Here is an 18,204-nt window from a genome sequence, read left to right as displayed (position 1 = left end):
ACTCCTCGTGATTGGCTGGGGCACAGCAGCGGTGCCATTGGCTCCCATGGCTGTCAATCATAATCAGTCAGCCAATCAGAGGAGAGAGGGGCGGGGCCGGATCGGGGCTCCATGTCTGAAGGGATACACGGAGCTCTGACTCAGCTCAGGTGCCCCCTGTAGCAAGCTGCTGGCTGAGGGGGCACTCACCAGAGGGAGGGGCCAGGAGCAGCGAAAAGGAGGATCTGGGCTGCTCTGTTCAAAACCAACATCCTAGAAGTATAACTTTTTTTTTTTTTTTTAAACAAGACTTTACAATCACTTTCAATTGTTTATGGCTCTCTGCAGGCGGATACATTGAGACTATCACAGATCAACACACAGGAAACCCCACTAGTCTATTAGCAGTGTTGTGCTAATTAATTATACCAGAAAAAAGTCAAATGGAGCTTGCGAATTCCCTGCTGTTCCCCACTTATAGGATTTATGCAGCATAGACTAGCTGAAGGGCATGTAGAGTAATGGAATCATTTGCTATCTACCTACTCTGATTTTTCCACATCTTATTTCCTGCACTTGTGTGACTGGTTGAGCTCACTGAACACGTTCCTCCAATGTTTACAGGAATAGGCTAGTCCAGATGGCGGCTGAAGGCCAGAATGTCAGGAGAGAACATTAAGTCATGCTGCCCCTAGCAATTTCACTTTACCCCACAAGAGGAATGGTTCTAATACTGAGAGCTGGTATTGCTCCAGGGATCACTTTAGGAAGTAAATTGCACTGTGTGTGCAGCTTAATGTTATTCTGCATAGACAGATGTTCTCCAAAGTAAGCAAAATACAGTGAAAATAAACTACAAAGAATACCATTTATTGATATTCATGTCATAAAAATACCTGTATTTCAGATAAAATGATTGTGATCTGATTGGAAAGATAGGCAAAGATCAGAAAATATATGAAACACCACAGACCTAAACAAAACATTGTTAAAGACTGGTTTGGCAGAGATGAATCTATTGGCTGGGCTGAATTTTTCAGCTAGTAGTTTATTGTTACTCCAAGCTTAACATATGGTTTTGTGGAGCATGTCTATATACTTGTTGGTAGGAGAATTAAAAGAATCAGCTATTGCAATTATCTTACCTTCATTAGCGGTTCATGACCACTACTTAGCTGCCAATATCGATGAACTGTACAAGTTATAGCAGTTGCCCATACTGGAAAATACTTTGGTCTTTGAGCAATGTTATTAAAGCTGAACCTCTTCTAAAATCCAAAGTTACTCTTGCAATGGGCTCTCCCCTCACTGCACATGTTAAAACCTTATGAGGAAACATTAAAAATATTATTTTTTTACTTTATTCCTTGCTCCCCTGGCACCCAGTGCTCTCCTCTTATCTACAACACTTCAATTTGCGTACAAGAAAGTCACAATGCAGGACTGCTGGTCCTGCATTGTATGTGCTGAAGTTAGAGTGCTTGCAATCAGCAGCACCAGTCATAGAGCTGGGAAAAAGCCTGTGGGAAGGCAAGAGCAAGGAATAAGGTAAAGGAAACTGCTTTGTATGTTACCCTTAGACAAAAATTAGCATTTATCCCCTGCAGTATGGAGCAAATGACACCGCAAGGGTAATTTTTAATGTTACCTGGAGTTCAGTTTTACCCTCATTGACCTGCACAACAGACACTTACCTCTATTGTTACAGTACATGTAGTCTAGGTTTGTTTTTCTTTTGATATCTATGCCAAATCCCCATGACTGTGTTATACATTATAAAGGTTCTAAGCACATAAATTAATGGTGTGTGAAAATTCAAAAACCAGTAATAAGCATGTGGTTGTAACATCTTAAAAATGAATAGTGGCCAGCTTAGTAAATATATAGGGCCTCAAGAGCAGCGCTTAACATGTCTAAAGACTAAACAATAGTTTTGTTTTTGTAAATCTGCCATTATTAGGATAGTTAGCAAACTGGTGCTCTTCTAGAATGCTGTTTTTGGAGGAGTTATCTCCTCCAACTCCTTCCCTTGTGTATAACACAGAAGCAGTGTCAGGGCCTGGACTTGAACTTGGGACATCAGCAGTGTCTGGCAATGACTCTTCCTGCTGAGCTACCTGAAATGCTGGATAGCTTCCTGCACAATTCTTTGAATGATGCTGCCTTGAACCTTGTTTGTCTTGAACCTTGAACTCTTTGCTACTCCCATGATCTCCCTGATTCAAGCCATATCTCTGCACTTCCAGTTTGCCACTTTTCCAGCCAATATCTTGCTCTTGTCTTCCCTGCTGCCATCCATGTTTTTGCTACCACTCGTTACCATCATTTTGGCTTGTTCCTCGACTACTTTCCTGCTTACTGTACTTTGGCTTGTTTATTGACTACACTTCTGCTTGATCCCAACTGGCTTATCTGCTACTGGATCCCAGCTTACTCACCTTCTGGTGATGCGATCCTGAGGACTGCGACCTGGTACTAACATGCAGCAAAACCCATCTCCACCATCAGGAGCTCTGGTGAATACCAATTAGTACTTAAAATGGTGTTGCACTCCTAGCAATAATTAGTCTTGTGATAATAAGGTGCTATATGTAAGATACCAAGGATATATCTATCTCCATATCTCCTATGTGAAGATCAAAGTAAATATATAAAAAGCCATATACTAAGTGCAAATTCATATACACAAAGTGCAGAAAATGCTAACGTGCTAATATAAATATCATGCAACTGTTAATAAAGCACAAAATTAATATAAAAGAAGGTGACTTTGGTGAATAAAAATCTTAATCCATAAAACTACTAGCTTTTAACTGAGAAACACAAAAAAAACATATAATAAAAAATATAATAAATAGAAATGAGTATGTGAACATAGATCCAAGTCCAAAGTGCAAAAGTGCAACTGTAGTGAAGGTTCTTATAGGAACAGCAGGTGAAGATTTCTTAAATAAATCACATCTGGAGATAATGTTAGAAGGTCATTCTTCAGTGTCGGTAACACTTGTGGAGTATAGTGGGTAATTACCTTACTGCTGTAAGGTAAACAGCATATAGGGAATGTATAGAGATGAATCCAGTGTGCTCCTCCTGTGTAGCAGTATCGGATGTCAACAGAGGTCACGCTATACCTTTCCGGGGGGTGGGTCCCTAGGCCTTGTTGGGGCACTCATTATAGATAGTTACAAAGAGAGAGAGCCATACTAGGTGTAGTATTTAAAATCGGTTTGGTGAATTTATTTAGCCAAAAGGTTACTCACATTTAGTTAAAAACAACAGAGCAGTGTATAAACGATCATCGCGCTTGTGTCAGACGTCACTTTCGGTGTCCGTATGCCTCTCTTAGTACTTAGACCCCCACACCTCAGGTGAACTCGTGTCATCAACCAGGGTGACCTGCTTGTATACATGTCCTGTTTGTTGATGGGTGCTGCTCCACTGCTATAGCTGTTGGCCCCCGAGACTGACTCCAGACCGTGACAAGAAGTTTTAATTTAGTAGAATTTTTTTCCCTTGCAGCGTTACATCGTAATACAACCAGGTAAAAAATAATTTATTTGTGTAACTTGCTAATGTAACATTAGGTTAAGAACAAGTTGGGTTTACATGGACAGAAATTAGGTTCAGCTCTGTCCTGTCTTGTCACAACAGCCAGATTCACAGGAAGTAGCAGTGATATCATAATTGATATTATGGTGCCTCCTACGCAGCAAGGGACTGCTGCCATGCTACAGTGCTTAGAAGCAGAAGCCCAGGAGCTGATTGATTCAGCTCTCAGGCTAAGTGGTGGACTGTTGTTGACTGCCAGGGGTTCCAGGACTAAAACCCACCAGAGTTGATAGTCCTCATTAAGATTTTACATCCAAATAGAATACTTTTGACTGGTTTGTCAATTCTCCAGTAACAGTCATTTATCCTGGTCATATTGGGCTCAGGTCTGTACACCATTGTCAGAAGACACAGAAAAATAAAGTAGAATTTGTGCTAAAAACCCTTTCATAAAATATGAGGTTTAATGTGGATTGGATAATTAAAGTGTAGCGTGAAAGTCACTGTAGACTTTAAATCAGAGGTGTCCAACCTGCGGCCCAAGACGGCTAAGAATGTGGTCCAACACAAAAGTGTAAACTTTCTTAAAAATGTTGGCTTTTTGGGGGATTTTTTCATAAAACTGGGTCAACGCTTAGAAAACCCAAAGAAAATTTTACAGTGCCTATTTACTGGGCTGTTAAAAGTTTTATCTTCCCAAAGCAAAATATCCCACTCAAAATCACTCACACCTTATTCATGTAATTAGCAGCGCCTATATTTGTAAGCATTTATTTAAGGATGAAGCACACGGAGAGCAAAATTAGTACCAAAATATCTGATGAGCACCTTGAGAATTCATTGAGAATTGCTACTTCATCCATGAAACCAGATATTGTTACGTTAGTTTTTCAAAAACAGTGTCAAATATTGCACTAGTTTTATGATGCCCTCTTTTTTTCTTTTATGACAAAAATATTATTAAAAAAATTAAGTTTTATTAGATAGAAACATTATCTTTATCAGTGATCGTTAACTTTTGATCTGCCCGACTTTTTCTGCTCATCAGTTATCCTTATTGTTAATGTATTTAATGTGTGGCCCCAGACAATTCTTTTTCTTCCAATGTGTCCCAGGAAGGTCAAAACGTTGAACACCCCTGATTTAAATGTTCAGATGTGTTTACATTCCAGTGTAGTTTTTGAGCTGCTTGGGATTATACAATATTATTTACAGCATGATTTACTTGACTCACTTTGTTAACCTATCTATAGTCCCTATTTACTGTATCTGTAGGCTTTTGTGTCAGTATTTTAAGAAAAGACTTTTCACTCTGTGTAGGTGTTGATATTTTGTTCATCACATCGAACACTATAACATATGCAGTTTTAGAATATGATATTTAATTGCTGCAAACTAATTTTTTACTTTCTTTGTTTTTTTAAAGAAAATAAACAGCATCTGTCAAAACAAGAGGAAGGATATGGCCCACCTGAAATTCTCAGTATCCATCGAGTTTACATTCAGACCAGACAAGAAAAGCGCATTAATTTTACAATTGGAAGCAGAGCATATTTACTTCCTAGAACGTCTGTTGTGATAAAGTGCCCTGTGCGCCGCTTCCAAAAATCTCTTATAAAATGGGAAAAAGATGGACAACCTATCAGAAATTCCAAAAAACTTGGAGTCACAAAATCAGGATCACTGAAAATTCATAACTTGGACGTTCAGCATATAGGTGTGTACAAATGCATTGCACACTCTGCTTACGACACCTTTGTTCTCAAGTTGATTGGCACCGATAACAGACTCCTGGAGCCACCGCATTTTGAAAAAGATGCTAATGAAGCAAATAATTTGGGGGCTAAATGGCATAAAATGAGCAAAATTTGGAAATCATGGAATAAAAACAATAATTTGCACCACGAAGGCAGCCAAGCCCAAGATGTTATGGTATTAAGGAGTCTTGAAACTCTAGTGACAAACTCTGCTGAGGTATATGGTTCCCAAGAGTTTAAAGACAAGAGACTGGAGGCTGCAGTCCTACAAGGTGCTTACAGTATGGACACTGTTCAGTTTGAGGCTTTGGTTAGAAACATGAGTGAACTCATCGAAGCTGGAGAAATCAGTGATGAATTTGCTAGCCAGATTATATCTCACGTAGTGAATGAGCTATCTAAACCACAGGCACCTCTGGAAAAATGGAAGGTTCCCAGTGAAGATAATGTATCAGACCATAAACTGGATGGCAAACAACCAAATGCTGTAGGCCATTTCAGTGACAAAGCCATAGAAAAGAATCATATAAATAGATTACTGATCATTCGCAAACAAAAGAATGGAAATATATTGTCATCCAACAAGACTTTAAACTTGGTCATTGGGAGTAATGCATTCATTACAAACAGCACACAGCTCATTAAAATCTATTGTGATGTTGACAGTGAAGCTGCTACAAAATTTAGTTGGAGCAAAAATGGAGAAACTCTGAAATTCTCTGACAGGTAAATAACTTGACTGAATAAGTACAGTGTTGTTTTGTTTGTCTCTAATTGTTTGCATTATGTAATGAAGACGTTAAGGTAGAACTTAATTTTACTTTTTTTAGAGTAAGGGGGTTTACAGGCATACCCCACTTTTAAGTATATAATGCGGTTTATTTACTAAAGTTGGAAAGTGCAAAATCAGGCTCACTTCTGCATAGAAACCAATGAGCTTCTAACCCCAGCTTGTTCAATTAAGCTTTTGTAATAAAACCTGGTAGCTCATTGGTTTCTATGCAGAAGTGAGCCTGATTTTGCAGTTTCCAGCTTTATTAAATAAACCCCATTGTGTACTTAAAAGTGGGGTATGCCTGTATAGCCCCCTTCTGTTTTTTTTTTTTGTTTGTTTGTTTTTTTGGCCATTTGTGTACCTTTGGGGGGAGTTCTCAACACTTCTTGACCCATAGCCAAAATAGGAAGTGAGAGGAAATCCCTCAGTAGTTGTCACCAGGGTCACCAGAACTAGTGTCACCATTGGAAATTGTCCTCCTTTCTGGTGACAACCCAAAATTTGGTTGTTTCTTTCACGTTCACTCTTGGTTATAATGGTAAACAGGACAGATAGAGGGTGAATCTCCCTAACAGGGACACAGACAGCAAAAAAAAAGAAAACACATTCTAATCCCATTCCCATATCATACAATCCCATATACCCAATTCTATACCCACAGTTGATCCAGAGGAAGGTGAAAAACTCCAGCAGAGCACGATCCAATTTGCTAAAGCAGGGGAAAAAATTCCTTCCTGATCCCCTGAGAGGCAATCAGATTTTCCCCGGATCAACTTTACCTATAAATGTCAGTACCCAGTTATATTATGTACATTTAGGAAATAATCCAGGCCTTTCTTAAAGCAATCTACTGAGCTGGCCATAACCACCTCTGCAGGGAGTCTATTCCACATTTTCACAGCTCTTACTGTGAAGAAACCTTTCCATATTTGGAGATGAAATCTCTTTTCCTCTAGACGTAAAGAGTGCCCCCTTGTCCACTTTGTTGACTGTAAAGTGAATAACTCAACGCCAAGTTCACTATATGGTCCCCTTATATATTTGTACATGTTGCTCATATCCCCCCTTAATCTCCTCTTATCAAGAGTGAATAAATTCAGTTCCTCTAATCTTTCCTCATAGCTGAGTTCCTCCATGCCTCTTATCAGTTTGGTTGCCCTTCTCTGCACTTTCTCCAGTTCCCCGATATCCTTTTTGAGAACTGGTGCCCAAAACTGGACTGCATATTCCAGATGAGGTCTTACTAATGATTTTAACAGGGGCAAAATTATATCTCTCTCTCTGGAGTCCATACCTCTCTTAATACAAGAAAGGACTTTGCTTGCTTTGGAAACCGCAGCTTGGCATTGCATGCTATTATTGAGCTTATGATCTACCAAAACCCCCAGATCCTTCTCCACTATGGATCCCCCCAGTTGTACTCCCCCTAGCATGTTTGATGCATGCATATTCTTAGGCCCCAATGCATAACTTTACATTTATCAACATTAAACCTCATTTGCCACACAGTCGCCCCAATTAGACAGAGCATATGGGTTAATTAACATAATGGGGCTGATTTACTAAATGTAACCAGATTTTGCCCCCTGCAAGTGCAGTTGCTTCACTCCAGAGCTTAGTAAATGAGGTGAGGCTTCACTTTGCAAAGAGTACCCAGTCATGTGCAAGGAAAATGTAAAAAAACAGCATTTTTGCTTGCACATGATTGGATGATGTAAATCAGCAGAGCTTCTACTCATTTGTTAAGCCCTGGAGCAACTGCTTTTGCAGAGTGAAAATGCAAAGTGCACAGTCTTTTTGCCTTTAGTAAATCAACCCCAATGTTTCTTTACATGTATCTAAACTCAAGAACAAATATTTGATATACTGTATTTGCTGGCGTATAAGACTACCTTTTACACTTAAAAAAAATGCCCAAAAATCGGGGGTCGTCTTATACGCCGGGTATACAGGTATACAATGCTGCCCGATGGATGTCAGCCCCCAAATGTCTGCTAATACTGTATGTGGCTTCAGCTACAACAGTATACTCCATTGAGCCAATCCCAGCGAGCGATGTATTCTATTAAGAGAGAGAGAGAGAGACAAGGGCTGATGATGCTACAGCCTCTGCCAATCCAAGCAGGAGTTGTATTCATTAAAATAATACACCGCTCACCATACTTCCCTGGGTAAATCCATTCACTGATCTCCTACTACTATACATCCTACTGTTTGCCTTTGAGGTCCCAGGCACCCAAGAGGGACAGGTAAATCTGGGACATATGACAGGGGGGGTTATTAAATGCATTTTGGTGGACAATTCCCATAGAATGTAACCCAAAAGTGGTATAGGTTTGGTTAGTGAAAAATTCTACTTTCCAGTGTTGTGGCATTCAATAGATCTGTTTGTGTTATTGTTTGATTTACTTTATGACATATCACAGCATGGTGGATGAGTAGTTGGCATTCTTGCTTTGTGTTTTTTAATCGTTCTAATGTTTTTTTAAAATGGTGTTGCCTCAGAAGGGGGGTAGTCTTATACAGCGAGTATTGCCCAAAACCTATGTTTTCACTTGAAAAATAGGGGGTCGTCTTATACGCCCAGTCGTCTTATACGCCGGCAAATACGGTAATACTAAAGCTAAAAAAAGGTGTCCACGTTTATAATAGAAACAGTACTAAACAGAGGGAGAATTGGTAGGATCTTGTTGAGAGTGGTCACAAGATTTGTCGCTGCACATATGATATGAATTCACCCCTTCGTTTCTTGCAGGCTTACAACTGCTAAATAGTTCAGCCCAATACCATCAGTACACATTAGCAGGTTGCTGAGCCTACTACTGCATTCTGGTTTTCATTTTTTTAAACTTAACCACTTCAGCCCCAGAAGATTTGGCTGCTAAATGACCAGGCCATTTTTTGCAATACGGCACTGAGTCAATTTAACTGACAATCACGCAGTCGTGCGACGCTGTACCCAAACAAAATTGATGTCCTTTTTACCCCACAAATATAGCTTTCTTTTGGTGGTATTTGACCATCTCTGCGGCTTTTATTTTTTGCGCAATCAACAGAAAAGTGTGACAATTTTGAAAAAAACACAATATTTTGTACTTATTGCTATAATAAGTATCCCCAATTGTTTTTTAAAAAAAGCACATTTTTATTCTCAGTTTAGGCCGATATGTATTCTTCGACATATTTTTGGCAATAAAAATCGCAATAAGAGATGACAGATTGTGGTTCCTAACCATTAGGAACTCACAATCTGCATCTCCTCTCCTCGCAGAACAGGGATTTGTGTGTTTACATACGTCCTTGTTCTTCCTCTCGTGCCCGTGCGTGGCTGACGGTCATCATGACTGGCGGTCACGGGCATCGGCACCCCCACAGTGAATTGGGCACGCGTGTTCCTGCTATCCCGCTTAAAGGAGCCGATGTACAGCTACAACGGTTTCGTATGATCTTGCCAACCTGCGACAGTATAATGACAGTGGCTGGTCGGGAAGGGGTTAATGAAAGTGTGGCAAAGAATATGGTAATAATTGTCAATAACATACAGAATCTCCTCTAAATAACTGGCTATAAATGAGCTAAACATCAAAAGCAATGCTGAAAGATAAATAGAATTATTATTAGTGAAGCATTTAGTGATTAAACTGCCAACCACCACAGCCACCACCACCACCATGCCTAAATTGACAGCATTCCTTAATAAATTAATGGCATGTTGTTGAGGTGCTGTAGCTAGAAAGGATTTTGAGCCATGGATTTGTCTCCAAAACAAGTCTACATTCTATTCCAGCACACATAATACACAATGCACATATCAGCAGCAGAAAAAGTTATGCCTCGTCACACACGGTTGGATTTTCCGACGGAAAATGTTCAGTGGGAGCTTTTTTGTCAGAAATTCCGACCGTGTGTAGGCTCCATCGGACATTTTCCATCGGAATTTCCGTCACAAAAAATTTGAGATCTGGATTTTGTTGTCGCAATGTCCAAACAATGTCCGATCATTTGTACGGGGCATAAGATTAGACACGAATGCCTCAGTGAAATATTGCTTTGGTAAACGTCATATGGATAGAATTTCGTTGAGAAAAGAATGACTCTGGCAAAGAAAAAAGTTGTATTGCAAGAACTTAGACTAAAAGGAAACACAACACACAACACAAAGCTGACCAAAATAAGCAATACAAAAATATTTTACATTTCTCCTGTGGTCAGAGCTGTAATCTGCACTCAATGACTGTTTTGTGACCATTATCCTTCTGTAAAGCCTTATACACATGGTGCGATTGTTGGCAGGGGATTGTCTATTGACAGACTGTTGTCCTAAAATTTGACTGTTAGTACGCTCCTTTTGACATTTGTTGTCCAACTTTCGGCCAACAAATGTTGGATGACGAGCTAGTAAATATTCGGCATCAGATTTTCGTATGGTCAGTGCACAAATCCATCAAACAAAAGTCGAAAGTACAAACACGCATGCTTGGAATCAATGCTCACCAAACACAAAATTAGCAGAAGGGGTCCAAAGGGTGGTGCTCGAGAGCTGAAATTCAAATGGAGATTCCCAGGGCAAGGTGCTGAAGGCTTGGCACACCATGGTCTTCAAAAAGAGCTGGCAGTCTCTACCTTTGTCTTGTCTTTGTACCATGCTGATCTACTCACTGTCTCTGTCTGCTCTCTCCAGCTGCCTCTCCTGCATGAATCCCTCCAACTACCTCCTGTGGTTGGAAGCTTCCAGGCTAGCTTTCCCAAAGTCCAGCTCAAGGATAAAAAACCCCAACCCCGGTAGGGGTCGCTCAAGGGCAACCCACAGACTCTCCTCAGCACTGCTTCTCCATCTTCCACCTGACTCCTCTGCTGGCATGGCTCATTCCTATTTATGGGCTTCTCAGTCCCCTGCCAGACCCACTCCTGAGGATTGGCTGAGAGCCCACAAATATTCCAGGCAACCCCTCCTAGCCCCCACTCACTATCTTATAAAAGGTTTTCCAACATTCTAGAAATAGGAGGCACCAGAGAGAAAAACAATATTTTTTACTTGCTATATATCCAAAAAACGAAAACAAATTTCTTCATAAATTTTTTCCAAAATGTATTCTGTTTTTAATACAAATAAGTATATATTGATTGGTTTGTGTGAAAGTTATAGCACCTACAAACTAAGGTATATATACTGGAATTTTTTTTATTTTTATACTACTAATGGCGGAGATCAATGATTTATAATAGGATATTGCATTGCAGCAAGAAATCGGACACTAACTGACGCGGGGGGGGGGGGGGGCGACTGACTAACTGTGCCACTGACATCACCGGTGTGCACCCTATGCCCGGGAGAGCGCAGCTACATATGAGTACACTGCTTTGCCTATAGCGGCCGCTCATCCACAGTACAATGTAGGCAGGTGGTGGCTAAGTAGTTAAAGAATATGTAAACCCAACTTTTCATATTCCTTATATATGCCTGCTGTACCATGTACTTGTATAAAAAAGTATCCTGCTCTCTTTGTATTGCTTCCTTTGTGTGAAATCCCTGGTGTTCCTGCCAGTCCCAGTAAAAACTGACCACACTAGGCATGAGAGCACAGTGTGGTCAGGTCTCTAGTTGTGCTGGAAACGCAGTCTGCTCTCCTCCAATGATCAGACCCCCCCCCCCCCCAATTGCATAGCCTTTCACTGGGAAGATCAGTGTGCTGCTGCCCCCCCCCCCCCTCCAACTCTCCATACAGCTTAAAAATAGTTGGAAATAAGGTATTTAACATTTTATATCTATACATAAATGTTTTGCCTTGCATTTATATTTTAAACTAAATGGCTTGTTTTACAAGGTGAGGGTTTACAATGGCTTTTATATATAGTTTATGTTCCCCTGTTTTGCATCCTCCAGCGTAATACATTGGAAGATTTTCACAACCAGAAAAAATACCTTTTGTGACAGGTGCCGGACCCTTATCCTAGTGTTTTTTTGCATTTACTACAGAGCCGAATGCCCTTTTGTGATCACACACACTGATCAGTAATGCCTTTATGACTACCCACCTAATATTGAGTAGGTTCCTCTTTTGCCACCAAAAACAGTACTGATCCACCAAGGCATAGACCAAGGCATAGATGCCAATTGACCTCTGGAAGTATTGTATGCTGTGGTATCTTGCACCAAGCCACCAGTAGCAGATCCTTTAAGTCCTGTAGGTTGTGAGGTGGGACCTCCATGGATCAGACTTGTTTTTCCAGATGGTCGATTGGATTGAGATCTGGAGAATTAGGAGGCCACGTCAACACTTCAAACTTGTTGTGTTCCTCAAACCATTCTTGAACCATTTTTGCAGTGTGGGAGGGCACATTATCCTGCTAAAAAAGGCCACTACCACCAGGAAATAACATTTCCATGAAAGGGTGTACTTGGTCAATGTTTGGATAGATGTTAAATGTCAAGTAACATCCACATGAATGGCAGATCCCAACGTATCCCAGCAGAACGTTGCCTAAAGCATCACACAGCCTCCACCAGCTTGCCTTCTCCCCCCTTGCATCCTGGCGTATATTAGGCCTTTAGAGCCCCATTATGAAGATTGCACAATCAAAGATTCCTGTAGCAGCCAAAATGCAGTGAAAATTGACAAACGGGGGGAAGATGTATGTCTTCCTTCTTGATGTGATGATATCTAAATAACTTTAAAATTTAAGTTTGAGAGAACAAATAATAATAAACGTACACCAAGACTGGATAAGTGGGTGGATGAAGATGAAGATATATTAATAGACGCATCCATCGCTTTGATCTTGCAGCCTCTTCCAAATCCAGCAGAGTATGTCTATGATTAGTGTGGCAGTGGCTTCCTTCCTTTTATATCAGCACCTAATAAATAACATGTTGTTTTTCCTTACTGCATTTCCCATTTATTCTTATCTTGAGCGCCTAGAGAACATGTGGAGCCCAAGTTGAATCAGTTAAGGATTTTTTATCCCTGCTGGATTATTTCTGCCATATCTTGATAATTAAAATATTTATGGGCTTCTTCCAAAATTCATCTGGTAGCATAGCTACCAGCTGCCTATCATTTGGAGGGACTCTCCCCGTTTGGGAATTAAATCCCTTTGTCCCTCTTTCCTCCCTAAATATGCCTTCCTTTCAGTCCAATATACTGTACACTCAGACAAAATTTTGTACATTGCTCTTAGTTTTTATCAGACCTTCAGGATATTGTACATTTTAATTTAAAACATTAGTATAAAGGAAAAGTAGCAGTTTAAAAGTAGGTTTAACCAAACATATTTTCTCCTTAAAATATAACTAAAAACAAAAGTTTTTGGATAGAGTGGAGAGGGATCAGAACCTCTGTTAGGCTCTGTCTTTAGTTTCTGTGCCCGCTATTCTTTTGTCCTGTGTATCATTATCTCTAAGGCGACTTTCACACTGGGGCATTGGGGGTGTCAGCAGTAAAGCGCCACTATTTTTAGCGGCGCTTTTGCTGTAATTTTTGCGGCACTTTTCGGGCCGCTACCGCTGAAAAAGACCGAAAAAGGATTAAAAGCGCCTGCGAAGCGCAGCTGCAGCCACTGGCTCTTCGGAGGTGCTGCCCATTGATTGCCAATGGGCAGGGGTGCTGTAGGAGCGATGTATACACCCCATTCCTACAGCGCCTCAAAGATGTAGCTTGCAGGACTTTTTTTAGCCTCCTGCCTTCGCACCCCTCCAGTGTGAAAGCACTCAGGCTTTCACACTGGAGTGAGAACTCAGGCTCTTTACAAGTGCTTTTCAGACGCTATTTTTAGTTCTGTATCGCCTGTATAGCGCCTCAGTGTGAAAGCAGCCGAAAAGTGAAAGAAAATATCGGGATGTCACCAGAACAGAAGCAGTTGTAACCCCCCCACCCCAAGGCAGGTGGAGTACCCCAGAAACATGAGGGGCTAGCATGTTCCTAGGGTTGGGTTCATGGCTGAAAGGTGGGAGACTGAGATAACATTGGGTGCCAGTCACTTTGTGTCTTTTGAGATATTTTATCTAAAAAAACAAGAGGGAACTGTTAGGGTAACACTTACAACCTTTCCTTTCCTGAAGCAGCTTGTACAGTGTAAAGAGTCTTTAAACTGGCACCAGGAACACTATTAGATAGCACCTCTGGCTCATTAGTAGATTTTATTGTAAATGTCCCTATGCCTCTGTGCATCATTCCAGACCTCCGTGCATCCTGTCAAGAGAGCCACCAGACCCCTACAAGAAAACCATTTTTTTCCTGACTTCTTACTCCAGCAGGCTCCTCCTCCTGGTTCTCAATCCTAGTTCAGCCTGCTTATAGAGCAGACAAGACAGCTTCTGGGGACCACTTCTTGCCGTACTCCCAGCACAAAGCACATGCTAGGCCCCACACAGGCTATGGGTCTAACAGAATAAAACATTCAGCAGCAACTCCCCAGACCTCAGCCATGAGAACTCACATGGTCAACCCCAAATATTTATACTCTCCCCTAACATGCATCACTGGCAATAAACCTGCTACTGTTTGACTAGGAGCAAGATAAATACTCATAATCCTGCATTACTGTGGTGTATCATGCTATTACTGCTATTAAGCAATAGCACCAGTGAGCTAAAGGAAAACCAACTGAAAAAATACACTATAAATCAGCTTGGGCTGACTACCACTCAGAACATTTAAATAGTCACCCCTCTTTAGGATATGGTGGCTACCGAGAGGAAATTTGCAATGGGGACACTAGTCTTGGTGACTTATCACAACCAAGGATTCCCCCATATTGGATTTCCTCTCACTTCCTGTTTAGGCTGTGGGACATAAAATTTAGGAAAATCTCCCCTAATGGGTCACAGATGGCAAAAAATCTAACTGGGGTTATAACCCTTTAATCCCTTATTCTATCCATGATGGTGAAAAAGTTTTGTCTTTAGTTCTACTTTTCATTTTTTGAAGTTTGCATAATTGGTAACAGGATGTGTCTTTATCTTTTGCCACTTTCCCATCATTGACAGTTGGGAGGTGTAAGGTAGTTTTGCACCAATATTTTTAAAGTATAACTATACTCACCTTCTCTCCAGCGCTCTGGTGGCCCAGAGCTCCCCGACGGCTGCTGTTATCTTCGGCTGGATCAGCTTTTGGGTACCAATCTTTGTCCATTTTCAGTGGCCAGGCTGAGATGGTGTCACTTCTGCACATATGTGGGAGATCATTAATCTCAGCATTGACCAAATTTGTACACTGATTTCATTAATAATCCTGCCTGTATGCCATTTTTTTTATTGGATAACGTTCCATTTGAAGCATTAAGGAAACTGACTTATGATTTTTAAAATTGTTCAGGCTGTGAACTAGAGGTTGCCATGGTTTTATTTATGACACTATAGCGCTGCACAACCAACTAGTAATTTAAAGTATTTTGGAATGTTCTTGGTATGTCTTGAAATTTCTTCATTTTTTGTTTTTGTGTAATTATTAGGGGTGAGCCGAAACACCCCCTGTTTCGGTTTGCAGCAGAACATGCGAACAGGCAAAGAATTAAGAATTCGTTTGAATGCGCAAACACCATTAAATTCTATGGGACACGAACATGAATAATCAAAAGTGCTAATTTTAAAGGCTTATATGCAAGTTATTGTCATAAAAAGTGTTTTGGGACCTGGGTCCTGTCCCAGGGGACATGGATCAATGCAAAAAAATGTTTTTAAAATGGCAGTTTTTTCGAGAGCAGTGATTTTAATAATGCTTAAAGTGAAACAATAAAAGTGTAAAAATATTCCTTTAAAATTCATACCGGGGGGGGGGGGTGTCTATAGCATGCCTGTAAAGTGGCGCATGTTTCCCATGTTTACAACAGTCCCTGCACAAAATGACATTTCTAAAGGAAAAAAAGTAATTTAAAAGTACTCGCGGCTATAATGAATTGTCAGTCCCGGCAATACACATAAAAGTCATTGAAAAAAACGGCATAGGATTCACTCATAGTCCATTACCAGGCCCTTTGAGTCTGGTATGAATATTAAGGGAAACCCCAAACCAAAATTTAAAAAAAAAATTGTGTGGGGGTCCCCCTAAATTCCATACCAGGCCCTCCAGCGGAAGCCTCCCATGGAGGCGGGTCGGTCACATTTTTTTTTCTTTTTTGGTCCATCGGCGGAGCAAGAGAAGAAGAAAAAGACTTTGTGGGACATTTTTATTTTTTTATTTTTTAATAAAGGACTTGTCTCATCAAACCGTGTCATGTCATTTTTACCATTTTCACACTTTTTTTGTGAAATGAAAGGGGGCTTCCAGATTCTGATTAGACCCCTGCCCACAGACCCCCACAACCACTGGGCAAGGGTTGTGGGGATGAGGCCCTGGTCCCCATAAACATTGGGACACGGTGCTTTGGGGGGCTACCCCAAAGCACCCTCCCATGTTGAGGGAATGTGGCCTAGTACAGTTTAGGAGGGGGACGCTCTCTGGTCCCCCCTCTTTTCATGCAGCCTGCCAGGTTGTGTGCTCGGATAAGGGTTTAGAATGGATTTTTGGGGGTACTCCACCCCATTTTTTAAAGAAATTTGGCGCGGGGTTCTCCTTAAAATCCATACCAGATCTGAAGGGTCTGGTTTTTCGATTGAAAAAGCCCATGGCGTGCAAAACACACCCAAAAAACTTCCACCCGGTGCATAAAAAAAGTGCACACACATAAAGAGTGAAACACTAAAAAGTGCAGACGGGTGTCTGATGTCCTCCAAAAGAAGGACCATACCCTGATCCCCCGGGGCGTTAGGCTCCAGACAGGGACTGAGGTACCAGACTCAACAAGTGGTCTCCCAGGCAAAACCAGGAGACCTCCTTTCCCCGGGAGGACTGCCGAAACAGAACCTCCTAGGTACTAGGTACTATGGGGGCTTCCCCAAAGGTAGGCCCCCCAATGGAGATTGGACCAAGCCAGAAGGCCTATGTCCGCTCTCCCAAAGACTTTCAGGATTGGTCCGAGGACCGACACCCTACTCATCACACGTGCAGTGACAAAAACAGTGACAAAGACACACAAAACTAAAAAGTGAGGAAAGGGATAGTGAAGAGGAGAGTGAAAAGTGGCCATTGTGCAATACAATGACCGGCCCTCCGGCCAGGAATCAAAAATTCCTCTGGTCCTAGCCAAAAGGCCGGGCCCTAGAGGCAGGTGTAAAAAAGCGTGTATCTGGTGACGTGACCTAGGTGCCGAATATCAATGTGCGGAGCACAGTGAACATAAGGCACCCCTGGACTGCCACTCCAGGGGCACATCACCATGGGCTTTTCAACAGAAGCGTCCCTGGCCCCCAGCCCAGACCACAACAGCCCCCACCCCTGATCAGGTAGGTATGGAGATCCAGGAGCTTAGTGAGACGTTGACTCACCACGTCACACCCTCACTCCCATCACTCCCACCTAATTACATTCGGGAAGTACAGGCCGTTCCCCCCCAAGGGGGGAAAGGGGGAACAAGCGTTCCCTTCCGAAAAACTGACCGGAGCTAGAGCTGCCACAATCCAGGCCAGAAGGCCAGGGTCCCCTCCCCTGGCTTCGACCAGTGGTTCTCCATCCCCATCAGAAGGCTTCCCTTTCAGCTACAAACCGCTCCAGGTCACCTTTACACCAGCAGGCTTTGCATAGCAACCGCCACCCCTGCTCCACCTCGCCGTAGAACAGGGACGGAAGCAAGCGCCACCTACTGGTAACTGATAAGAACAGATACTACACTTGATCTTAGCCAAAAGGCCGAGAAGATGCTAGCTCAGCCTTTCTGTTCATAAAAACTGAAAATGCATCTACTTACTGTCATCAACTAGAATAATAAGTGTAACTACTGTAGAACCGTCCTAGTTAGGCTGCTAGGCAAATTTAGCTTTTGGCTTCTGCTGTAACTAGAGAAGCAGTAATTATTTAGTCTGATTTGTTCACAGACTGGGATTTTGATTGCTGCCCCCTTATTCTAGAAGAAGTTTCTAGAACTTAGGGAGGGAGGATTCAAATGACCAGTCTGAATATCAAGCAGGGTCAAGCTAATCCCTGGGGAGGTGTGCCCAGTTGGTGGCTGGGATGCTGTTAAATAGTCTGGGGCCCTGAGGAGATTGTCTTTCTCCCTCCTGAGGGAATGGATCAGTGAGGTGAGAGGAGGGGGACTGCTTTCTCTTTGCAC

The 18,204-nt window shown here is 41.7% G+C and overlaps 1 protein-coding gene and 1 pseudogene across 1 annotated transcript in view; one reads left to right on the top strand and one right to left on the bottom strand.

Moving 5' to 3' along the window:
* Nucleotides 1-18,204, top strand: part of ADAMTSL3 (ADAMTS like 3) — a 712,540-nt gene that overhangs the window by 601,428 nt on the left and 92,908 nt on the right. Inside the window, exon 21 of the mRNA XM_077470182.1 lies at nt 4,955-6,011. Coding sequence (XP_077326308.1) covers nt 4,955-6,011 — 1,057 coding nt within the window. The remainder of the gene's footprint in view (nt 1-4,954; nt 6,012-18,204) is intronic.
* Nucleotides 17,711-17,795, bottom strand: LOC143964645 (U2 spliceosomal RNA; annotated as a pseudogene).

This window comes from Lithobates pipiens, unplaced genomic scaffold (genome assembly GCF_037356315.1).
Source record: "Lithobates pipiens isolate NorthernLeopardFrog02 unplaced genomic scaffold, aLitPip1_a1.2 Scaffold_8, whole genome shotgun sequence".
NCBI lineage: Eukaryota > Metazoa > Chordata > Amphibia > Anura > Ranidae > Lithobates > Lithobates pipiens.
Note: the sequence above shows the minus strand (reverse complement) of the source record. Positions and strands in the feature narration are given on the sequence as shown.